We start from the raw sequence: 27,242 nt of genomic DNA on the forward strand, positions 1-27,242 counted from the left end.
TATCTTCACAAATGTATAGGACAGAAAAAGAATGACTAGCATGAAACATTTATTCTAATCAGATGCAGTAAAGAAGACATGCGACTCTGGTTGATATGCGCTCAACTAGACACCTCTGTGGGACGCTCGCTGAACTGCCGCTTTTCTTAAAGAGACAGTACCGATTAAGCAATATAATATGTGCAGTTTCAAGACATATTTATTGAAGGAATGTTACACTTTGAAAAATCTCAAATGTGACCAAAATGATGAAAAACTAATAATAAAATAACATTTGTTAGATACATTTGTTTCGTATGTATAGGGCTGGGTATTGATACAGATTTCCCAATTCGATTCAAAGGGGTATATTTCTGTTATAATGCCAATTTTGCTTACATATAAAAGAAATTCTCTCCCAGCTAATGCTCTTAATCATACAGGGGACCTTATTACTAGGTAAATTACGCAAATATAAATTTTACTAGTTATATTTTCTTAGTTTTACAACATTTTGGTCACATTTTAGCTTTTAAAAAAGTATTATACTTCGTTACATTTTTATTGTTTAACTGTATCATTTGTACTATTTACAAGTATTTAAAATGATTGGTTGAACACGTGCTAAAAACTGGTACTGTCTCTTTAAGAAAACCTGCATTTCTGTAAAGAGTGAATGAGAGCGCATGTTATCAAGAATGGACTCGAATGGCTTTATCACAGCTGTGATAAGAATGTTTCTTATTTGTTGTTTTTGATCAACAATTGACTGTATATAACAAACGATTAAAAAAAAGACATAATTCAATGACAAATTGATTGCATGGATCTTGTCTTTGGATACACATTACACGGAACAACTTTTACTCTCAACATACAGCGAAAGGATCTCGCTGCTGAATACTTCACCACTACACTACACAATTACTGGTGAGTGAAATAAATATATACCAGCTTTTGGCCAAATATATACATTTTTAGTCGCATAGCGTGAAATTTGGTTGCAAATGCGAGTGACTTCATCTCATTGTAGTGGAGGGTTGCGCATAGAGTAAAAGATATATCTTGGTATTTAAGAATCGATATCGAGCTCATTCTAAATCCATCAGAAAATCTGTATTTTTGCCCACCCTTAGTAATGTACCAAGACAGAAAGACTCCAGTATAATTAATTGCTGAGAGAGAATTTTTCATAACCAAGCAAAATGGACATTATCTCTGAAATACCCCCAAATGAATCAAAATCGAATCAAATCGGGAGAACTGTATCAATACCCAGTCCAGCTTAATACATTTACTAATGTTACAAAATACAACCTTATTACAACCTAAAATGTTACCAAATATGGTCATCATTCACTCACCCTCATGTTGTTCCAAACTCATATGACTTTCTTCCATGGAACACAAAAAGAGATGTTGGGTAGAATGTTAGTCTCATATGGGTTTGGAACAACATGAGAAGAATATCATGTCAGAATGCTATTTTGAGATGCGCTGTTTTGGCGGCACAAGGGGGACCTACACAATATTAAGGCAGGTGGTTTTAATGTTGTGGCTGATCGGTGTATGATATAAAAAGGGCCTTGCATAACAACATGAAAACATAATCCCAATGGTGAAGTACGGTGGAGAGAACATCGTGGTTTGGGGCTGCTTTGCTGCTTCGGGGGTTGGACCACTTGCTATCATCGAGTCAGGGTGTCTGTGCAACAGCTTAAGCTCAGTAGTTGTGTGACGCAACAGGACAATGACCCTAAACATCGACGTAAATCCCCTACAGAAAGGCTTCAAATAAAGAAAATCCACCTTTTGGAGTGTCCCAGTCAGAGTCCAGACCTTAACCCGATAGAGATGCTGTGGAATGACCTCAAGAGAGACATTCACACCAGAAATCATAAGAATATGGCAGAGCTGAAGCAGTTCTGTAAGGAAGAATGATCCAAAATTCCTTCTGAACGTTGTGCCGGTCTAATCCAGAAACGCTTGGTTGAGGTTATTGCTGCCAAAGGAGGATCGACCAGTTATTCAATACAAGGGTTCACTTACTTTTTCCTCCAGTACTGTGAATGTTTCATGGGATGTGTTCAATAAGACATGAAAGATTATAATTGTTTGTGTGGTATTATCTTAAGCATTTTTAGACCTTTAAGGATTAATGCAGAAAACCAGCTAATTCCAAAGGGTTCACATACTTTAGTTGCCACTGTAGATTGATGTTTTCCAAAAGATCTACAACCTTAATAAAGAATAACTCCAAATGTTGGACATCTAGTCTAATATGCAAGTACAAACACCAAGGGTCGGCTCTATTGGAGAACTTAGTAAACCAAAATTAGTTAGTTTAGGGTTAGCCAGACTAACAAGAAAAACAAGACAAGAATGTTGAAGCTCTGAAATAAATCCGGTCACGAAGGAAGTGTGTGCGCAGAGGATCCACTTCCTGTGTGCACAGAATCTCCTCAGCTCAAATGTTACACCGGGCCTGTTTGTCAGTATTAGGGAGGTGTCCACTGTGAAGATGTATATCTGGCAGCACTTTGATCCATATCTGCAGTGCAGTGTCTCCTGCTTCAGAAAGCTGCTGTCAGCATTAAAGTGGGTCCACAGGGGCTTGCAGCTCTGACCCAGGAGCCCAGCTGACGGAGAGCATGCTTTCAGAATATCAAGGAAGTGAACGTGGTGCAGGAAGTCAAAGGATGAGCTTTGTCTGTGGTGTTGATCAAGACGTAATAGCTTGACATCTCTGGTTGAGCTAGATATAAGCAGATGCGCAACAGACCCCAAATATCGCAGGTTTATCTCTAATAGGTGAAACATATACTTCGGTATTCCACGTGCTGCTGCAACTCGCGTAGTGCGCATAACGCAAGTTTCTTCATCAGCACAGTATGTGTGGACTGTAGCCCAGCAAAATGAACACAAAACACAGTCCAATCTACTGCTATACCAACATCAAATTGTTTAGACGTGATGATCCATATGAAAAAAACAGCTTTATCTGAATGTAAAGCCAATGGCAGAGAAAATCTTTGGGAATGTTTGAAAAGGCTTTGGAGGTCAACGCTTTGCTGGCTTCATTCTCTGTACTATAAAAGAGCTCTTGTGTGGTAAAGACATCTCTTCCGTCCTGTGTGTATGGACACAGATGTTCTGAGCCGTGGAGGTCTTCCTGCTCAAGTGCCCTCGCTGTTAAACTATGATTAGCCCTTTGCGCTCTTTTGTGGAAGTAACAAGGAGGAGGAAGTGTTCGGAATCTCTGGAATGCAGCAGTGACACAGTTCACTGGATGCCCTTCAAAGAGCGTAAAACTGTCTGCCACCATTTCCATCTATTATATCAAATTTGTGCTACTCCATTAAATTAACAGGAAGTTCGTTGTTATTTTTTTGTCATTTGAAAAGAAATTAAAATAAATGCTACAGTAAAAAACAAAACAAGAAGTCTGGATGGTAGTTCATAAGTCTCAGCCTCAGAGCTCACAGGCCCACAGTTTGTTCTGAAACGAATGCATATAGCACGCAAAACGCTTTCTCGAACCACTTAGCGCAAATCTGATTGCATGGTTCGATGGAGCTTCCGTGAGTAGACGCACACAGGACATATTAGTCGACCTGGAAGCCGAGTTTTGTTCACAAGGTTCTGCTTTGATACAATGAGCACTTCTGAGGATGAATTAATCAGATCGTTTGCCCAAGATGAACAGTTTAGTGAATATTTTAAAGATATTCAGAGTTTCGTTTGAGGCACGCAGCAGAAAGTAAAGCTTTGTTTAACAAGTTATGTCTATGAAATTCTCTGTAATGAGGTTTTAGGTTCTGTACATTCTGACTCAACACATTTTCTGCTATTTTCCAGTGTGTTTTCAATGCAATCGCTCAATGTGACTCCCACGCTTTATTAATTACTTCTCACATTTACATTTACATGTATGCATTTGGCAGACGCTTTTATCCAAGGGACTTACAGTGCACTTATTACAGGGACAATCCCACCGGAGCAACCTGGAGTTAAGTGCCTTACTCAAGGACACAATGGTGGTGGCTGTGGGGATCAAACAGCGACCTTCTGATTAACAGTTTACCAGTTATGTGGTTTAGACCAGGCGCGTCGTTAGACATGGGCATCCGGGGCTTCAGCCCCGGATGTTTTTTTTATAGCCCCGGATCTCAAAAAATTGCATTTATTGATAATTATTATTATTTTTTAATAATTTTGTATTTATTTAAAAAAAATGTACCGGGTCTTTTAATCTATCCTTCGGAATCATGTATTAAAGACGATTAAAATGTGTTCAAGCAGATCAAAGTTACTATGGTTACAGAATGCTTGTATTTAGAGTGCGCACCAGAGGAGAGAGCCTGAAAGAGTCATCCGTTAACTTACAGCTTTAGTTTAGGGCTTGACTCTCATTGTTGTTTGTGGCTTCTGGTGGTAGCTATTATGGACATTAGACACTTTTTAAAAAGTCATGAACGATACGAGGGGGCAAGAAGAGTTATCTACTGGCGCCGTTCCCTCATCATTAAGCTCAGGTCGGTGAAGGCTCTTAAGCAAACCCTGGTCTAAATTACTAGCCCTGTAAGTTACTCACTGTGGTATTAATGCAGAACATGTACTGTATATATAAAGTACGTGGGACCTTACAATTTCGCCTATAGCTAATCCATTTTGTGAGCCATAATCCGTTTCTCGTGAGGAATGTAGATGAAGTAGCCTATACATCTGATTTGGCGATTGAAACACGATGTGTAAATTAACGTTATTCAGGGATGTAGTGGAGGCTAAACACACATAAACGCCAGCACGCACCTCCCAAAATTCGAAATAGCGTTTACCCACCTCCAAAGTGGGTTTATCCACCTCTAAATTGCGTTTATCCACCTCTAAATAGATAGTTCCTAAGCCATTTTAAATTAAGCTTATGTCGCTTTAGTTTCATATTGTTCATTAATAGTTTCATAGGTTGTTTAAACCTAAGACGAAGTCTTTCATAATGCGCTCCATGCGCGTGCATCGATATTGACTACTACCAGCTATAAACAGCGTGCTGTCTTGTTGACCAATCAGCAGGAAGCAGCAGACTGCATCAAGATTCATCCGTCACTCACTAGCCCAAACGTCTAATGTAAAAATGGATATCCAGCAATTTTTTAAGCGCCGTCAAGACGGCAGTCCTCCACCTCCTGAGGCCAGCAAACGGCCTCGGCTACAATCCCAAAGTGAGTGAGCTCGGAAAACAGTACTAAACTTCATGTTTTTGAGGTTAATTTGGTTAGATTAATAGATAATTAGATTCATGTCACTGACTCAAGTCACCTCTACCTTTTCCCATTATCCAATGTTACAAGTAAAATTCAGGATACATTATTAATTATTTAATATTCATGTATTATTTATTTGTGTTTCTGTGAATAGCTGTTACAGTTCTACAAATAAAGCATTCTATCTTTTTACCTATCATTTAAAATGCTAAAAAAATGCACCTGAATGCAGGAAATGAAGTGTTTAATGGCCAACATTTCCTGGGGATTTATATTATTATTGCTTATTATTATGTGCCTATGAGTAGAAGTAGTAGTTACCAAAAGCGGGCGGGCGGGCGGGGACTGGGTGGGGGGTGGGGACTGGGCTAAGCCCCCAATGTATCAAGATCCTAGCAACGCCCCTGGTTTAGACCACTACACCACCACCACTCAACTCGTAACTACTAGTGTTCTTTCCTCGTGTCATGAGACTAGTAGTTACCTTACAATGTATGGGTAAATATTATATTTTATTTAACAAGACAATCCATGTAAGTGTACATTAAAACATTGTAAAAACAAAACGGAAGTAAAAAAGTATGATTTACATTATAGTTAATGGAGATAATGTTTGTTTAAATCTTTTACAAGGATACAAGATGGCGCCACAGATGGCAGCCTCGGTGTGGAGCTCTCTTGTTTTTGTTAGTTTATCCTGTGTTTAGTCATTTTTTTCCAATCAGTTTTACCAGGGATGAACCTCTCAACATTCAGCAGCACATAACAGACCATCTTTTCCTGGTTTTTGACTATTCTGACCTTTTTCTGGATATTTTAGTCAGAGGCGCAGCTGTGTTGTTCAAGCGTGCAACGAGATGCAAGAAAGGGAAGCGAGCCGGCGCACTGGTCGTGCTTCGTCAGCGTGGCTTTCGAACCATGCTGCCTAGTATTCATCGAGCAAATCTCCCCTCTCTTCTTAACAAAACGGACAAACTATATTACCTCGCCCGTAAAACAAGGACTTTTCAAACTCTGCTGCCTTGTACGTCACAGAAACCTGGCTGAGCAAAGCCATTCCCGACAACGAGTTACATCTACCGAGCTTTCAGCTGTTCAGAATTAATTGTATTGCGGGTTTAGCGCGGAAAACGAGAGGTGGTGGAACATGCTTTTACATCAATGAAAGTTGGTGTACAGATGTAACAACGTTTAAGAAGATGTGCCGTCCTAATTTGGAAGCGCTCTTTATCAACTGTAAGCATGTCTACTCGCCGCGTGAGTTTTCCTCGTTTATTTTGGTCAGTGTTGATATTTCTCCACAAGCGTGTGTGAATGCAGCACTGCAACAGTTGGTTGATCAGATCACAGAAACAGAACAACAATACCAGGACTCACTTATTATAATTCTCAACGATTTTAACGCAGCCAATCTCACCAGTGAACTGCCAAAATACAAACAGCACATTACATGCCCCACCAGAGACAGAAATATACTGCATCACTGCTACACAGCATTAAAGGATGCATATCGCTCTGTCACTAGAGCAGCATTAGGACTCTCTGATCATTGTCTGGTTCATCTTCCGACCTACAGGCAGACTCTTAAATCAGCTAAACCTGTAGTAAAGACTGTAAAAAGCTGGACCAATGAAGCAGAGCTGGAACTACAAGCTTGCTTTGACTGCACTGATTGGAGTGTTTTTGAAGCTGCAAGACACTAGTCTGGACAAGCTCACAGATACTGTGACATATGTCAGTTTCTGTGAGGATAAGTGCATTCCTACTAGGACTTATTTAGCATTCAACAATGACAAACCATGATTTACAACAGAACTGCCAAAGAGGATGCTTACAGAAGAGGGGATAATATCTAGTACAATCAGGCCAAATACAGACTGACAAAGGAGATTAGAATGGCTAAAAGAAGCGATTCTGAAAAGCTGAAAAACAAGTTTTCAGCTAACAATCCTGCATCAGTGTGGAGTGGCCTGAAAGTCATTACTAACTACAAGACACCATCCCCCAACACTGTAGGGAATCAACAAATGCCTGACGACCTGAATGTGTTTTACTGTAGATTTGAAAATCCCAGTTTCACCCCTCACACCCGCTCTGACCTTCACGGCACACAAACATCAACACCTCCTACAACCACCCTCCTCCCCCTCCTGCTACTCAACCTGCACTTAAGATCTGTGAAGAGGATGTGTGCCGGGTCTTGAAACAAAAGACAAGAAAAGCACAGGGCCCAGATGGTGTTTCACCCACTTGACTAAAATCCTGTGCTGAATTTCACTTCCAGCACCTGTACAATCAGCACTGGTGTGATGTGTTATCCCCAAAACTCTTCTCCCTGTACACAAACAACTGCACTACTAAGGACTCCTGAAGTTTGCAGATGAATACTGTCATCTGCCTCATTCAGGATAATGGTGAGTCTGCATACAGAAGGGAGGTTGAGCAGCTGGCTATCTGTTGCAGTCTAAACAACCTGGAGCTGAACATGCTCAAAACGGTGGAGATGATAGTGGACTTTAGGAGGAACACCCCACCATTGACCCCCCTCACCCTTCTAAACAGCACTGTGTCAGAAGTGGAGTCATTCAGGTTCCTGGGAACTACCATCTCACAGGACCTGAAGTGGGACACCCACATTGACTCCATTGTGAAAAAGGCCCAGCAGAGGTTGTACTTCCTTCGCCAGCTGAGGAAGTTCAACCTGCCACCAGTGCTGCTGAAACAGTTCTACTCTGCAGTCATTGAATCTGTCCGCTGCACTTCAGTAACTGTCTGGTTTGGTTCAGCTACAAAACCAGATATCAGAAGACCACAAAGCACAGTTCGGACTGCTGAGAGGATTATTGGTTGCCCCCTGCCCCCCCTTCAAGAACTGAACACTTCCAGAGTGAGGAAAAAGGCTGGAAAAATCACTCTGGACTCCACTCACACAACCACTAAATTTTCACTCCACTCACATTATCATTCAATAAGTCACTAGCCATCACGTTATATAATCTTAATGCATTAAGCGTTTGTGCTTGAGGGATGAGTGTCCCTTGACTGAGTGTTCATCAGTCAGGTGCATTAGATCGGGACATTCGGGCAACTCATAGAAGAGGCGTTGACCGCATAGAAAAATGCCAGTTTCAGAGTTTGTAGTAATTTACATGATCTGCTTCCATATTATTTGAACTTTGATAAAGCTATAATGCATTAAATATAAAAGATGCAACACCGTTTCCTTTAAAGACGCTCGACACACAAGTTTTGCTTCAGGGGAGCGGCAGCTCCACTTATTCCACAACGAGAGTGCTTCTATTTTTACTCATTTACTTTTCCTCATTCTTTGCGATCTACATCACTTGAAGTTATTTGGAAAGTTTAGAGTGCATCTGGACTGTGATCTGTGTAATTCTTCCTCTCCTCAGACAGACACGAACTGCAGCGCTGCTCTCACGCATCATCGTACCGGTCACGCTGTAGATTCAAAAGAACCAACACAAGAGTCATTTGTTAGGGAATCGGACTACACTGGTTGTGCTGTGTTTTGAACTGTAGATTCAAAAGAACTGGCTCATAAAGGTTATTCATTTAGGAATTGGACTACATGGGAGAGACACGTTGTATATTTTGTACTGTAGATTCAGAAGTACTGGCTCATTAGAGTCATTAATTCCAGAATCTGACTTCACTGATCTGGTATTTTAGTGTGCATGCACTCGAGCTGGCATGAACTCCACAAGTTTGTGCAAAACTTGATTATTTAATGTAATCCCGAATGATTTGAGACATTCCAAAGAGCCTCTTGTGTGCTTTAATAAGGGAGGTCAACGTCTGGTCAACATTACAAATGTGCTTACATTTGATCCGTGACCAAGAAAGAGTCGAAAAACGTTTCAAATTTCTAAAACTTCAATTAATTTCCTTGTTTAAATGAACTAAAATTCCACATTTTCAATGTGGTCTAAGACTTTACAATCCCACTGTATAAATATATATTATTTTTTTTTAGCATACAAGGTCCAAGAAAACAGGGAGACATTTTGTCATGCCATGACTTCATCTGTTTTTAGGACAACCTCTCAAAAACAAAGCAGAACAACTCATCTGACCATTGCATCATAAAACAGTCTTCCAAAAAGGAAATGTGGCATTAACTGGGCCTACAAATGGACAAAGAACATCTTTGAGGGAAAGAAACTAGTGTTTCCCCTGTAAGTTCCTCTTCCCTGATGAAAAGCAACACATTCCCAGAGTGGAACTGGCTTTTCTTAGGAACTCAAAGCCTGTTTGTAACGCACATCTGTTTGACTATTCAGCTCGGCGGGGAGAGTCTGGCATCTTATCAGAGCACCACAGACTCAGTCAGCCCATAATATCCGTGCTGGAAATATACTGAACTTCCAGTAACCGCCCTCACTCTACTCAGAGTGCTCGGCAGTTAACCCGGGCTATGAATATATGCATAATCCTCTTGAGTGACTAGCAAGCCCGCCCCCCTTTTCTATCAAGCAGTCAGTCTGTAACCGTGCTGCTGATTAATCAAATTCCATCATTAGAAGATGCACCAAAAGCATGCAATTCACAACACGTAATTCATCAAGGATTCCGCAGCTTGAAAAGCAACACTAATTCCATTGTGATTCACTGATACGGTCACCTGATAACTCAGAGTCATCTGTAAAAGGGTGAATGTCACGAAAACTTATCCAGGTTACATTTAACTTCAAAATCAGAACAACTAAGAAATTACGTTTTGCATTAAGAAAAATAATTCAATATTTGGACCATTTAGATTTTTTTGGCATTGATCTTTAGATTTTCCTTGTGCCACTCATAAACTTCTTACACCCACCACTTCCTTCATTGAAGTGAGAACCACTTGCCCACCCTTAAGATCCAAATGCCCCCCAAAATGTGCATCTTCCCTTATTTTCCAGCACATTTACCCCAAATTCTCACCTGTAGGCTACAAGGGTGAATGTCACAAAAATGTCACATTTAATTACAAAATTAGAAGAATAAAGAAATTATGTTTTGCATCACAATTTCTTATATATATATATATATATATATATGGACCATTATGACTTTTTTTTTTTCTCCATTGTTACCATGGCCGGGTAACAAGGGGGGCTTGGTGGGGCATTGCTCCCCAAGATTTTCCTTGTGCCTTCCATAAACTTGTGACACCCCCTTCCGCTCAAATGAAGAGAGAACCACTTCAAACCCCCCCCCCAAAAAAATTATAATAAATAAAATTGCATGTCAGTGCCAGCCCTAAATGTGATTTTATTTTCATGACGATTAACCAAATTTTCCCCAAATTCTCACCTGTAAAAGGGTGAATGTCACAAAAACATGCCCAGGTCCCATTTCACCCCAAATCAGTAATACATGAAGTAAATAAAGGCTATTTTAGAGATTTGTTTGTATTGTGACACTGTTTTCATCGCAATTAAGCATATTTCCATCTGATTCCCATTACCATAATGCATTCAGATGTGTTTTTGTCATTCACATTCATCTAAATGGTGATTCTCATTCCTGTAAATAAGAGTTATTTTTAACGACATTACCTTAAAATGACTGTAATAACATTATTTTCATTTAAATCAACTGAAATCGAAGGCACTACAACTATTTACAATAATAAGAATGTGTTATGCACATGAAACACATGTATGCTTGCATGGATTCAGTGAGGTTAGAGACTAGTTTATTGAAGATAATGTCATTTGAGAGCACACAGGATGCATTAATTCAGCACTGTGACTTTTGACCATTACAGGTCGGGTTAAGTGGATTAACTGCACAACAGGAAGGTAGGCAGGGCTGTGAATGGATATTCCCATCGGAAGAAAATGTGACGCGCACGAGACACGTAAAAACTTGATCAAATACAGGCCTATTTATAAACCGGTGGGACGAGTTTGATTAAGAGGGGGTGGACGAGGTGTGATGATAAAATTGTGAATGAGAGCGAGCGCTGTAACACAATAGAACTAAACGCAAACATAACAAAGCACACCTATCGGAAAGGCAAGAAATGACAGCTTTTATTTATTCATTAGTTTCATCGTGTTCTTTAAAGAACGCTAGTATTAGTTTTCCATCTGCCAATCATCGCAAGTCCTGCCCCGAACGTTCCATTCGAATGTTACATTGTTACTGTTATTATAAAAGTGCGAAAACGCCATAACAGTTTCCGCAAACAACTCATTTACGCGAAAAATCTTGAATTATGACTTTAAACCCACACTTCCACACTTTCAACAACAAACAACAAAGAAGGCCACAGTTAAAGTGAACTGTGGTTACATGTGTACCTGTTTACGATAATGCGACGTCCTCACTGGGTGGCCAGAATTCGCAAAAATCATCGTCAACTAGCGAATCTTCGCCGACGGACGAAACAGTTTCTTTCAAACGTTTCAGTCTTGTTGTGCGTGCTAGTATCCGAGAGATTAGAGGGTAAAGTTGTATATCTGGCTCTATCAAACATAGAAACCGAGCTGTGATGTCATATAATCCCGCTTTGACTTATCTTTAACACCGGGAACCAAACTATATGTTGCGGAAGGATGAGCAGCATATATACCAGAGGACGCTCACTGTTGTTGGTGTGCCAAGCCCGTCTGCTCCGCGCAGTTCATTGATCTGCGGTGACTCCTCCACTCAACAACACCTCCCACTCTGGAAGCAACCATTGCACTCTCTTCATAGGAGGGATTTGCACACAACTAACATTAAATAAATTAAAAACAGCTTTCTTTTTGGAAGAATATTACTGATTATTTAGATTGTGTGGCCATGTTTATACATTTCTGTTCACTATGAAAATTGTAAAGAGTTCAAATGTATCGAAGGATACGATAAGACATTTCACTGCCCCCCTTTGGCTGGCATTGGTCGCCTTCGGCTTGCATACTTCACATTCTTGAGTGAGGCCATAAGGTTTTGTGGTTTTACAATTTGATATGTTCTCTATGTGCTGATTTAACTGTGCTTGAAAGGAGAACACAGAATAACTGAAACTGAGATAATAATAATAATAATAATAATGAGTGAACTATTATGGCCAATGGTCTATTCATGTTGACAATAAGTTAGCATAAGTGTCAACCTATTTTTATGCTGTGTTATTAATTTGTAGAAGAGTTTATGTAAACAGACTTGGGTGCAATATCTTTGAGTGCAATAGACCTTTTTTACATTCAGGGTTTTGGTACATGAACTGCAGGGTAAACTTTGACAGCAATGAACGGGAGACCACAGCAAATATTATTTTCACTTACCCATTTGCTCCAAGAGCAATATAAAAAAATCCACTATTACGTTTGAATGACTTTCCAGAAGAAGAAAAAATTTAGAGGATTAAGACAGGATGGGAGAAGATGCCAAATTTACTGTCACTCTCTCAGCAGCTGTAATAGAAACCCCCTCGCAGCTGTGGTAATTAATTTTTTTAAAGTAATTCCAGGGTAATATAACACAATGCCTGTTATAAACTTATACTCAATATTTAAAAACATTTTCATATAAAAAAGTATGCTAGATTTACGCTGCTAAATAAGGGGGAAGTCACTATAGTCTGTGAAAAAGGTCTATTGGAGTTAAAACATGAAAAAAGAAAAGAAAAAAAAAGTAAAAAACATTATTTTTATTTATTTTTGCATTGTGACAATTTTCATGACAATAAAGACATTGCGCTTTTTTTTTTGTGTGTGTTTTGTTTTTGTCATTCTTCATAATCCCTAATGGTGATTCTCATTAATATAATACAGTCATTTTTTTAAAATTATGACAGTGAGTATCCATTTCTGGCTGTTGACCACTTTAGTTTAAATTGTTATTGTTGATTGCTTAACATTAATTGTAAGTCAACCTTACTATCTTCAAGGAAAATGCTTTATGGATATGGTCAACATCTACAGGGATCTATAATATATAGGAATGCATCATATTAGTAAAACTCCTATTTTCATTCAGAGAAATGAGTTCAACACAGTGGTTCAATAAATACAAAGGAACATAAATAGATAGTTGACATATATAATTATGCATTTGGCAGGCACTTTTGTCCAAAGTGATTAAAGGGTATTCAACTTGAAATGATCAAACCCATGACCTTGTTATTGTCCGAATAGTCGACTTGAAATACTATCGGAAAGTGGACATGTTTGTGAAATATGACAGGGTGGCAGTTACAATGGAAAATACTCTCTGTTTGAAAAGTATAGCCACAAGACATAAACAATAAACGTGTTAACATGATTTTAATGTGATGACCTTGATAACTCACTAACCTTTTCTGTGTAAAGTTGTAGCCAATTTTACAGCTTTGTTGCCTTGGCGATAATGTCAACTAGAGGTCGACCGATACTGGGTTTCAGGGACTAACATTTTAAATAAAATTCATTTCGGTTCGTTCTAAGCGAAAACGGTGAATCTGCTTCTCAGACAAAACACGGTAGCATCAAATCTGTATTAATGTATCACATCTAACAATAAATCAGTGAAGACTTGAAAACAACTGAGAAATGTACTTTTACCTCTAATGTTTTCCTTGTTCCTGGATTGGTTGTGTATGCATATGTAGTAATTATACATAGTTGTTAAAAATGGTCTTCATTCACAGAATGCGACATCCACAACAGGCAATTAGGTAAATACATTTGTGATGGATCAAAGCACATGTTTAATATTTGTTGGGCAACATGAAGTGGTGTAGTGCCAAAAAGTCACTGTGAGAAACCCTTTTGCCTTTGGTTTTATGGAAAACCATTTACCAACATTGAAAAATAACGTTTTCACTCCGAAACAATTGAAAATCATTTTGTTCCCATTTTCAGTTATGTTCTGCCAAAACTTTTTCATTTTAGTTTTTAGTTTTTGTTCCTTGTAACATTTTTAGTCCCTGGCGGATTTTGTTGATATTGATAACTAAGGTGGTGGGAGAGGCCAAAAACCGATAAATTGGTGATAGTAAAAAAAAAAAAGAAGAAAAAAATGCGAGCAAAGACAAAGAATCCAAAATGACAAAAATTCCAGATGTCATTTTTTGTTTGACCAAACATGAACCAATAATAACCAGAAGAAAATTAAGATTTGTTTGCATAACATGGGATTTTAAGTATAAACATGCCCGAAACACACTGGGGACTCTTATTTTGACATGACAAAATTATGAAAAAACTATCTTCAACTATCGACATAGATTTTTGCAGATAACCGATCGTTCCAAAAAGCAACTATAGGCACCGATTCATCGGTAAAACCGATATATTGTCAATCTCTCATGTCAACAAACCCTAAAACCCTAACATTACCATAAAACATTTTTTAAACAACTTTACAGCTCAAATAATACACAATTTTAACAGAAGAAGTGCATTTGTAAAATTATAAACTTCACATTTCCACATTTAAACCGTCCAAAAATTGGCCCCATTGACTTCCATTGTAAGTGTCTCACTGTAACCTTGTTTTTTGCTTTTTTAAAGAAAAGAAGAGATGATTAGAAATTAATTATTGTGGTAATCAACCATCATGCCACAGATGCTGTCGATTGAGCTCAACTGTTATGGAACCCGGAATATAAATTTAATACAAATAAATAAAGGTTCAGTTTAAGGACTGAAGATATTCCTTCTGAAATGAAAATTTCCCATGTTGGTCTAGGCTGGTTTGTTGCCAGTTTTTCACCAGAACCAAAACGTAACTGGTGAAGCTGGTGGACTGATATGTTTTTTCTGGTAATGCTGCGGTTAACCAAGGAACTCTTAAAGGGTTAAGCTGGTGAAAAAGTCTTGTTGGAACACCAGCAGAACATTCAAAACGAAAACGAAAAAAACTATTCTTCCAGCAGTGATGCACTTTCATTTATACATTCATCTAAATTTAAACCTAAAATCTTGATATTAATCACAAAATAAAGATGTATGTGGCAACATCATGCATCAATTATCCATTGCATTCTATACAGTACATACTAACACCATGCAAGTCGTGTCATCTTATATATATAAACAACAAAAATCCATCCATCCATCCATCGTCAACCGCTTATCCTGTGTACAGGGTCGCGGGGGGCTGGAGCCTATCCCAGCTAACATTGGGCGAAAGGCGGGACTGGCGACCATGGACAGGTCGCCAGTCCATCGCAGGGCCACACATAGACAGACATATACTCACACTCACCTCCACATCCACATCCACACCTAGGGCAATTTTTTTTTTGGAGACACCAATTAACCTAGCCTGCATGTCTTTTGGATGGTGGGAGGGAGCCAGAGTACCCGGAGAGAACCCACGCAGACACGGGGAGAACATGCAAACTCCACACAGAAAGGCCGGGGCAACCAGGGTTTGAACCCACAACCTTCTTGCTGTGAGGCAACAGTGCTAACCACCGTGCCTCAAGTCATCTCTCTCTCTCTCTCTCTCTCTCTCTCTCTCTCTCTCTCTCTCTCTCTCTCTCTCTCTCTCTCTCTCTCTCTCATCTCTCTCTCTCTCTCTCTCTCTCTCTCTCTCTCTCTCTCTCTCTCTCTGTGGTGAACATGTAGCACCTCCTCTAATCTAAACACTGCATTTCCTGTTGTCTTCTTAAATAACTTTCCCTGAGCTCATCATTTTCGATTTCAGCCTGCTGTTTCGAATATAAATTTGATTTTAGGAGCACTGAAAACACCTTGTGGTATCAATAATCCCCAGCTATGCCAAAGCGTGCTGACACAGCAGTCTTTTGGTGGATGGTTAGAATGTAAATAGGTCATTTACATTCCCACAGAGTGCATGGAGTCTTTGCCCTTGGAAATCCTCTCCTTTCCTATTTGTGACAGTGGCTTAGATTAAAAATCACACTGAAAACATAAACTAGACATTTTGTCAAAACTGAGTTATGACCAAAATTGGGTCTCTTAGACTATTTGGGTTTAGCTCAACTATGCTGGGAATAAAAATGGGTGGTACAATGGATGAAACAGACATATTCATACTTGATATATAGTTAAAAACTGTACTTAAGAATAGTGACAAAGTATGTGTACTTTGTAACTATACACCTCTGTGTATAACTAGAACGTATAGGGACATATTATGTACAATGTTACAATTAGATTATGCATTATTTACAATTGTTTTTTGCATCTGATGTCGATTTGATTTTATACATCCATAATTGTAATGACTAAGAATGTATTCCTTCAATGTTACAAATTGAGAATAAATATAATGTTTCAATTTAAGCATTTAAATGGATTGTGTTTTTATCTAATTACAAAAAATGTGACCACACAAAGGTAAAAATGCCCCTGAAAATCAATTCCATGAGGCAAATAAGGAGTTCCATAAAAGGAATAGTTCACCCAAGAATGAAAATTATCTCATCATTCCCTCACGCCATCCCAGATGTGTATGACTTTCTTTCTTCTGCTGAACACAAATTAAGATTTTTAGAAGAATATCTCAGCTCTGTAGGCCCATAAAAAGCATGTGAATAGTGACCAGAACTTTGAAGATCTAAAAATCACATAAAGGCTCCAGTAGTTTAAGTCTTCAGAAGCGATATGATAGATGTGGATGAGAAACAGATGAATATTTAAGTCCTGATTTTTTATAAATCTCCACTTTCACTTTCACATTCTTCTACTTTTTGTTTTTGGCGATTCGCATTCTTTGTGCAAATCGCCACGTACTGACAGGGAGGAGAATTTATAATAAAAAAGGACTTAAATATTGATCTGCCACACCTATCATATCACTTCTGAAGACATGGATTAAACCATTGGAGTTTTACAATTACTTTTATGCTGCCCTTATGTGATTTTTGTAGCTTAAAAATTCTGGTCACCATTCACTTGCACTGCATGAACCAACAGAACTGAGATATTCTTCTAAATATCTTCAGTTGTGTTCTGCAGAAGATAGAAAGTCATACACATCTGGGATGGCATGAGGGTGAGTAAATAATGAGAGAATTTTCATTTTTGGGTGTACTGTCCCTTTAAAACATCAGTTAATTTGTGTTAATTACTCAGTGTTTAGTTATGATTTCTCTAGGCCTATCTTTGCTCACACATTTATATGTTTTCAAAAAAGATAAATTGATATGGATGGACGAGTGGAATAAAATGCTTCTTTACTCTCAAAGGACACACAGGGTCATGTTGTTGACCTTTTCGCACCTTTCGCAATGCTGTGTACATGTTTTTGAGTAATGGCAGCATGTCACAAGCAAATGAGCGAATAGAACGGGCTGACTCAGCAATATGCAGGGTCAGAGTGCGAAATAAAGCGGGAGGACGAAGGAGCGCGTAAAGGACATTTTAGATGATTTTAAAGGAATATTACGGGTTTAATCCAAGTTGCATAATGTTGATCACCACGAAAAAGCCAAAATAGAGGCAACAGTGAGGCACTTACACTGGAAGTGAATGGGGCGAATTTGTAAATGTTAAAATACCCTGTAATAGTTAAAGGACGGGCAAGGAGGAGGTGGGAACCGGCAGAACAGTCAACATAACTTTTAATGTTAAACACAAACTTAAAACAACATATAACATAAGACGAACGCACACAGCGTGGTCCCGTGTGTGTTTCTCTCTCCCGAACCTAGAAAGCTTCACATTCCTACCTATAAACCCTCAAAAAATTGGCCCCATTCACTTCCATTGCAAGTGCCTTAATGTAATGATGATTTTTGCAGTTTTTTAAAATACTTAATGTTAAACTACTTTCTCCTATCCCACTTTTATATGCAGATGCAACTATAATTAAGCCATCCGTAGGTTGATTCCTCTGTGGCTCTGTGATACTCTCATAACATTGCTCAATTTGTTTGAACAGCACAACCAACCAAACATTAGCTCAACCAAGGCCACAAGTTGTGAGACAGGGTCACGGGACTATCCATTTGTTGTTTATCCATTTGTTGTGGTACTAAGTTAGGTCACCACTTCATATCCAATGTAAAATCGGTTGAGAACCGGTGGTTTAGAACAACAAGGATATTCAACAAAATCTAGGACCTTTAGACCTACATGGCAAAAACAGAGAATAGCTGGCCACAAATCAGTCCTAAATGATTCAGTCTGACATGATACAGCTGTCCTTGTTGCATGTGCAGAGAAAATAAATGAAGAAGAAAGCTTTAGCCTCCCCCACAGGCTACGAGAGCTGTTATATATCACTCTAACCCGCCAATGTGCCAACACACACATGTGCATAAATCCATTTCACACATATATTGAACACACACTGACAGACATTTACATTTATGCATTTGGAGGTGAATTCAAGGTACATATTTTATAAGCGTGTGTATCCCTGGGAATCAAACCTTTGACCTTGGTGTTGCTAGCATGTTAACTTCTTTATATTCTGACCCGCACCATCCCATTGTCAAGGCCAAAGTATACTTTGTTTTTCCGAGGCGGTACTTCTCATGCACAGTGAGCGAGATGCAAATTTAGATGTCAGCCTAGTGCGCACGAACTGTCTGCGTGCATGCAGCCTACATTCTCTAAACTTGCAGACAGTCCACGTCTGTGTATGTGCCTTGAGTTGACTGTACTAAAGAGTATAACAAAGCAGTTGTGGAACACATCCGTATGGTCTCACGGACAAAAGAGCACACTTTGTAAGCCTAGATCGCTCGACTGTCCACGAGACACGTGGAAAAACTAAGTATTCCCTAGACTTTACAGACCTGTGCCCTACGAAGAGGTGAAAAAACTATAACTAACAATTAACAAGTAAATTTAGTGCAGTTATTATATAAAAAGAGCATATCAAGATATGCTGCAACAACCAAAAACATTCATCTGACGCATACACTAACAATTAAAAATAAGTTCACACTGAGAACAGCCCCTATTGGAAAGGTCTCAGTTAGTAAAATTCAATGAGCAAATTAGTTTCACTCTGAAATCAAACTGCAGTGAGTTTTAGTGTATGAAATTCCCACAAACACACATAAATATAATAAACAGGAGTGTCTTTCTGTCACATTTTTCCTTATTACTTCCTGAAACAAACTGTACATATGACATAGAAAATGACATACCTTAACTTACGGCAGACTGTCCCAATTGAAACGAGCCCAAACACAACATAATATGGTAAATAAATATTGAAATATTCCTCAAAATGTGTCCATGGAAAGACACAAAAGGGCGCTCAACACATGCTGTATGTTGTGTGTGTGTGTGTGTGTGTGAGCGTGTATTTATCACTTTGTGGGGACCAAATGTCCCCATAAGGATAGTAAAACTCGAAATTTTTGACCTTGTGGGGACATTTTGTCGGTCCCCATGAGGAAAACAGCTTATAAATCATACTAAATTATGTTTTTTGAAAATGTAAAAATGCAGAAAGTTTTCTGTGAGGGTTAGGTTTAGGGGTAGGGTTAGGTTTAGGGGATAGAATATAAAGTTTGTACAGTATAAAAACCATTATGTCAATGGAAAGTCCCCATAAAACATGGAAACACTACGTGTATGTGTGTGTGTGTGTGTGTGTGTGTGTGTGTGTGTGTGTGTGTGTGTGTGTGTGGCGTGTGCGTGCGTGTACATGTCCAAGGACTTTTTGGTTTATTCTGTGTGTTTTGTTATTTTCTCTCCCTCATGTTTCACAGGTGTTTCCATGGGAACATTGATTGTTCCCAGGGGGACGGTGATCATGCTACTAATTAGCATGCTAGCAACACCTGGTTCTCTACTAATTCATTCCCTACTAAAACCCTTCATGTTCCCAGTATCTTTGCTGGATTATTGTTTGATGTGAAGTAACTTACCTCACTCTCTCAAATCTGCTGGCCATTTTTCTCTGGAGGATTCCTACGGATTTGCTCCTGACTTCCACAATGCACACACTCATCTATGAACACACTCTTCACAGATCTTCCCATTGTGCGATTATGGCACACACTCATTCACAAGACTCCTTCCCTTTACTGCAGCCAGTGCCGGGATCTCCAATTTTCACCAGCACAGATAACATTATAATTTATTGTAAATAAATCCTTTGAACTGTTCCTTTGCTTTTGGGTCCCTTTGTCTCACACTCGGACAGAATAATCTAGCCAAGTATGGACCCAGTGGAGGAACCTATTCTACTCTCAGCAGAGAGCCCTGCTGGGACGTTAACAAGATCAAATCTCTGTATCTAATCGGGCTCTAGAGATGATGGCGTTGCAGCTCCCTGAGCTCACCGCAGTTATTCAATAACTCTGCCCACCTCCAGATGCTGGTCCCTCTCAGGAAACACCCTCACCGGCTCCGGCAGTTCCACATGACCCTGGGCATTCAGAGGCTCGTATCAATCCTCCAACACCTTATTCAGGTGAGGTGGGATCCTGTAGTGAATTCCGTTCACAAAGGTCCCTGTTCTTCACATGATAGCCCTCTGCTTTCCCATTGGAGATGATGAAGGTGACATGTGTGATCACACTCCTCACTGAAAGGGCCAGTGAACAGGGGACTGCCATGGTGGACAACAGACATCCTTGTTGCACCTATTTTCACGCTTTCTCCACGGAGCTCTGGCAAGTTTTTGATTGCTTGGCTCACGATCGGGAGGCGGTGAGGGTTTTATCTAGACTGTCTCAAGGAGATCGACGAGTCTCAGATTATGTAATCGAGTTTTGCACCCTGGCTGCTTCTTGTGAGTGGAAGACCATGTCAAGTGGGACCGGCTTCTGCATGGGCTTTTTGACGACATCCAAGACAAAATCGATCTGCCCGCACGTTTCGATGATTAGGTGGATCTGGATATCAATGTCGACCAACGCCTGGCCCTTTGCCGTAGCCAGAAGGAAGGGGGTTACTGGCAAGTGCAACGCCTTTGGACAAAGCCCCCAGTCTTTGTACACTTCTCCCAGCTTGGCTGCAGCATGGATCTATCTGTCACACGGTCTCTGCCCTGATAGATTCCGGAGCTGAAGGGAACTTTATAGACATCGACTTGGCATCCAAATGCCAGCTTCCCGTGGTTCATTTGGATGAACCTATCACATCCCACACCCTCAGTGGCACACCCCTGTCCATCATCACCCAGTCACCTTCGTCTCCAGTAATCACCCTTGGTTGGTAAAGCACACCCCACACATAGATTGGTCAGCCAACACAGTTATTGCTTTGACTCCTTACCGTTTGTTGCAATTTTGCTGTCTCCCCTGTCCAGTCTTGTGTTTCGTTGCAGGATAAACCGGAGGATTTATCCAGAGTACCGTTGACATATCATGACTTGAGGCTGGTGTTCAGCCAGTCCCGTACCATGACCCTCCCTCCTCATCATCCGTACGACTGTGCAATTGAATTACTTCCTGGCACCTCGCCTCCTCAGGGATGGCTGTATTCGCTCTCGGCTCCAAAGAGGGAGGACTTTTACAGGTATATCAATGATTCTCTGGCAGCCGGTCTCATCCGCCCTTCCTCATCGCTGGCAGGGATGGGGTTCTTCTTCGTGGAGAAGAAGGATGGCTCGCTTAGACAGTGTATTGATTATCATGGGCTGAATGACATCACGTAAAGAATTGCTATCCTTTGACATTAATTTCCTCGGCTTTCGAACTCTTGCAGGGAGCGTCCGTCTTGGACCTACACAATAATAATCACCATTTCACTGAATTAGGAAGGGGATAAGTGGAAGATGGCTTTTAACACTGGGCACTTTGAATATTTAGTTATGCCTTACAGATTGGTCAACACCCCCTCCATCTTCCAAGGGCTCGTAAATGACGTGCTTATGTTTATTCTGCCAGCACGTAAGGCAGGTGCTTCAGCGACTGCTGAGAATCAGCTGTTTGTCAAGGTGGAGACGTATGATTTTCATGCACAGTCAGTTCCGTTCCTGGGGTTCATTGTTTCTCCCGAGGGAGTGTACATGGACCCTGCTAAGGCCAGAGCCATCTCCAATTGGCCAACCCCAGATATTCGCAAGGCATTGCAGAGGTTTCTGGGGTTTGCTAACTTTTATCGGAGGTTTATTCGAAATTACAGCCAACTGTGACTCTGACGAATATCACATCCACCCACACTGACTTTTGCTGGTCTCTGAGGGCTGAGGCAACGTTTACTAAATTAAATGAGCAGTTTTTTACTGCACACATTCTGGTAACTCCTGATGGTAACTCGTGGTGGAGGACCGATCGGTGTACTTTTTTTGCACCACTCAACACCAGCAGAGAATTGCTGGCTGTCCGGTTGGCCTTTGGTGAGTTGAATCATTGGTTAGAGGGCTCAGGGGAACCTTACGTGGTGTGGAATGATCATAAGAACTTAGAGTACATCTGTAGTGCAAAACACCTCAACTCTAGCCAGGCTAGTTGGGCATTATTTTTGCCCAGGCTCTAAAAACGTCAAGCCTGACGCATGTCCTACAGTGGGGTCCCTAATCCAACGTCACTTGTCATCCAGGGGTGACTCACACCCAGATGCTCATTAGACAGCGTTTCTGGTGGCCATCGCTTGTGCAGGACGTATGCCAGTTCATTACCACTTGCCCCATCTGCGTGACTAATAAGACCTCCTGTAATCCCCGGGCTGGGCTCCTCCAACCGCTGTTCGAGATTCTGGTCACACATAGCCATGGATTTTGTAACTGGTCATCTTCCATCCCATGGCAACACAGTCGTTTTGACTGTAGTGGACCGGTTCTTGAAAGCGGATAATTTCATTCCCCTCCCCAAATTACCCACAGTGAGACAGCGGTAGCAGTCTTTAACCACGTCTTCTGCTTTCATGGCCTCCCGGTCAATGTGGTTTCTGACAGAGGTCCCCAATTTGTGTCATGTTTTTGTGCAGAATTCTGTCGACAGCTGGGGGCTACTGTGAGTTTGTCCTCTGGGTTCCATCCCCAGACTAATGGGCAAGTGGACCGGGTGAATCCGGAACTGGAAAAGACCCTGCGTTACATGGCCTCCCGTAACACGTCTTCTTTGAGTGATTATTTAGTCTAGGTCGAGCGCACCCACAACTCCTTGCAGTCATCGTCTACAGGGTTATTGACCTTCCAGTGTAGCCTCGGCTTCCAACCCCCTCTGGAATGTGCCCTCATAGATCAGTTTCACCTCCGGCAAGGTAATTCTGCTTGGGACGCCAGGAGGTACCCCTTGGGTGGGGAGTACTGTCATGGCTCCAGTGAGTATATCTGTTTATTCTGTATGTTTTGTTATTTTCTCTCATGTTTGGCAGGCATAGCCAGCATGCATGATCAGTGTTTCCTTATGAGCATTGATTGTTCTCAGGGGAATGCTGATCATGCCACTAATTAGCATGCTAACAAACCTTGTTCTCCTCTAATTCACTCCCTACTTAAACTCTTCGTGTTCTCCATATCTTTGCTAGATTATTGTTTGATGTGAAGTAACTTACCTCACTCTCTCTGCCTAGTTGGTCCTGTCTTGTGTATCTGTTTGGTTGCCCATCTCTGCCCACGTGTTTTGAGTGTGGTTACCTTCAAATCTGCTGACCATTATTCTCTGCACCTCACTACACTTCTACAGAGGATTCCTACAGATTTGCCCCTGACTTACACAATGCACACACTCATCTACCAACATACTCTTCACAGATCTGCCCATTGTGTTTTTACGGCGCACACTCATTCACAAGACACCTTCCCTCTACTGCAGGATCTCCAGTCTTCGCCAGTACAGTTAATATTATCATTTAATGTAAATAAATCTGTTGAACTGTTCCTCTGCTTTTGGGTCCCTTTTTCTCACTCTCGCTGTCTGACATATTAATTTGCAATGGCGGTCATTTTTGACCAGGTACACAACAGGAGTAACAAAGTGAAATAGAACCATTAAAATTGAATGAAAATGATCTAAAATAAAATTGTGTGTTCAGATGCCCTGTGTGAACAAAGTAACGGAATTTTATTCAAAAGTTAATCAGACAGTTTTGACCGCAACACAATACAAGGGTTAAATTAATACTTCCGGTTCAATACAAGTGAAGCTCAATTGACCGCATTTGTGGTATAATGTTGATTACCACAATTACATGTTGGGGGGAAAAGTGAATGTGGCAATTTTATAAATATAGCCACATGTATACCATGATTTTAGTGTGATAAAATTACTTAATAACCACATCTGTGTAAAGTTATATCCATTATTACAACTTTGTTGTAACGCCAGTAAATGCCTAATATTATCACTCTACAATCATGTTAACAAGAATAATGTTTACATCCTGAGGCTAAACTATGTGTGTGTATTTTAATGTTTATGGAATGGCCCCTTTTCCCATTTTAATTGCATTACTGTAACTATAAACAAGGGTCCTGGCGGAGGGACGAGGGAGGTAATTAACATTATGGCACGATTGAGCTTAAAGCCACTTTTCCTACAGTTTATTACGTATTTCATAATGGCACGATAATTGAATGCCACTGAATTATCTACATTTGGGGGCTTTTCTCAGCAAATATTGATATATGCAATTATATGCAATTAATCAAATTAATTCATCAGCGTGTCATGTGATTAACTCGATTAAATGTTGTTATCTATGACAGCCCTAGTAAAAACATTTCCCGCTTTTGACCTCTACTGCATCTGAAGCATGCACAGTAAGCATGCAACTGGCCCGGACTGCATTCTCGGCATTTTCCTGCCTTCAGCTGTAACTGAGAATCATTCAGACAGTGACTTCCTTACAGAGACGTACGGATCCTTTCTGACAACTTCCTCCCACATTCTTTCTCTTTGCTGCCCCGCTTCATTTGCACTGTGTAAAGAAAATTTTGCAATTTCTGCATTGTTGAAACAGTGCTGCCCTGCCTACCTTCCTGCCTTGGCTGTCGTGCTCGAATCGAAGGCTCCATCTTCTCGGCGGAGGCCACATCGTAGACACAAACAGCAACAGCTGCAAGTTTGTTACTGCTACGAAAGCAGTGTGTTTACATGTGTGCAAGACTGTCGCACAGGAAGACGCCTCTCTCTCGGCTGCTCAATGAGAGAGAGAGAGAGAGAAAGAGAGAGAGAGAGAGAGAGAGTATGGATGTGTGTGGGCCTATGTTTGGAATGGAATACTAGCTTACAACTAATGCACAAGTGAAACAGAACGCCTTGTGCAATGAACGCATTTCATTGTGAGATACAGTATACTGTGCAGTGTAGTGTGCACTGTTGTATACTGCATGTTTTGGCATGTAGTATGTCATATATTATGTTCATATATCATGTTTATATTTCCAAATAAGTTGATGCTGTTCATTTAATGTGACATATTGATCATTATTACACATCTCTCTGGAATAGATGACACTGATTGGCAAATTGCAGCTTTCTGTGATTAAAAATCGCTGTATAATGATTGCTAAAATGCTAAATTAACCATTGTCCCAAGCAACAATTGTTGATTGTCAAACAATTGTCAAATCATTGTTCAATTCGTTTTAGTTATTTATTTGGTAAGTAGCCATGTAATAAGCAGATCCTCTTCCTGTTGTCGTCCTGATAATCACCCTGTTAATATTTATTTATCTAAAAATGCTTTTACATTTAGTCTTTTAGAGTTTAAATGTCATTTATTAAAATGTATTGTTATTATTGTTATTATTACAGTTTTTTTTATTCGCTTTGGTACTATTTTCACAAGTAAGGTGTACATTTTCAAAACTCTTAGTGCTAATATCACAACAGATCATCAAAAGTGCACTTTTTTCAAATATTTCATCATGTTTTCAATTGTGTTAGTACAATTCACAAAATCACAAAGTATCCTTTTCACAACACAAAATACGTGTTTCATCTACATTATTGTTTCATTCACAGTAACTGCCTTTCATAAAGCTCTTACTATTAAACTTTTGATTTGCATCTCTTCTTGTTCAGTTTAATACATTTGTCTATTATTTAATCCAACTGATCTTAATGGTTAATCAATTAATCATTTGGTAAACCTATAGATTTTCATTTCAGCAATATACAGTATATGGATTTTGAGAACTACAGAAATAAAATGTGTGTTTGTATGAACATTTACGTAAATTACGTGTAACCACACATGATGAATACTAGTTATTGCTAATTGATTTCACATAGTGGTAACCACAATTGGCCACTATATACGTAAAAGTGGGGGTGTAAACACTGGCATTTTCTTTCAACATGGAGCAGGATAGACAGCAAGGAATAGGAAGAGCTCGTGGACAAGGGATCCGTCAGAGAGGTGGGCATGGGCTAGGTCAGAAAGGTCAGAGAGGTGGGCATGGGGCCCGTCAAAGGGTTGGTCATCAGAGAGAGGGACGCAGATCTGTTGTCTCTAATGAAGTCCGGGCCATCATCATTGATCATGTGGTGAACCGAGGCCTTACTATGGCAGTGGCTGCCAGATTAGTTGATCCAAATCTAAAAAGATCAACTGTCAATTCTATCATCCGAACTTTTCACCAAGAAAACCGGTAAGTGTGGAGGATGTATACTATATTACATTTACAGTAAATTGTAATGCATGTAAATTCATCAGACATGTTACAGTATTGGTACAGTATGATTTATTGACAGTATACTCTTTTATGCTTAGAATTGACAGAAAACCCCATAGTGGTGGCCGTGGCTGTGTGCTGACCGACCAGCAAGAGAGGGCAGTGGTGGAAATGGTGAGGGCCAGGAATGATATACGGCTGTCAGAAATAAAGCAGGCAATTGAGGAGAACAATGACACCTTTGCCAATGTGGCATCCATCAGCCTACCAACAGTAGGTCAGCTTTTAAAGAGGCACCAGGTATCAATGAAACAAATTTACCTGGTGCCTTTTGAGAGAAACAATGACCGGGTGAAACAACTAAGGGCTGAGTATGTTCAGGTACAGCACTATATATTGTATTACTGTTACTGTTTGATGCATCACTTATGTCATATGTATATTGGAACAACACTGTAAAAAGAACTAAGCAAAATATATTTTTTAGAGGGTTATGGTGCTTGACGCTGATGTGAACATCACAAGTACATTTTTGTTGATGAAGCGGGCTTTAACCTGGCCAAAACTCGTCAC

The 27,242-nt window shown here is 40.0% G+C and overlaps 1 protein-coding gene across 2 annotated transcripts in view; it reads right to left on the minus strand.

The window, feature by feature from the left end:
- Positions 1-27,242, minus strand: part of LOC127654743 (RNA-binding motif, single-stranded-interacting protein 1-like) — a 93,510-nt gene that overhangs the window by 53,965 nt on the left and 12,303 nt on the right. Inside the window, exon 1 of one of the 2 annotated variants that reach the window (XM_052142074.1) lies at positions 11,555-11,867. The exons of the other annotated variant lie outside the window; for it this stretch is intronic. Coding sequence (XP_051998034.1) covers positions 11,555-11,608 — 54 coding nt within the window. The 5' untranslated portion in view covers positions 11,609-11,867. Of the gene's footprint in view, positions 1-11,554; positions 11,868-27,242 lie in introns of those variants that run through there. 2 annotated transcript variants of the gene reach the window in all.

The sequence above is a fragment of the Xyrauchen texanus genome, chromosome 14 (assembly GCF_025860055.1).
Source record: "Xyrauchen texanus isolate HMW12.3.18 chromosome 14, RBS_HiC_50CHRs, whole genome shotgun sequence".
NCBI classification, from domain to species: Eukaryota; Metazoa; Chordata; class Actinopteri; order Cypriniformes; family Catostomidae; genus Xyrauchen; species Xyrauchen texanus.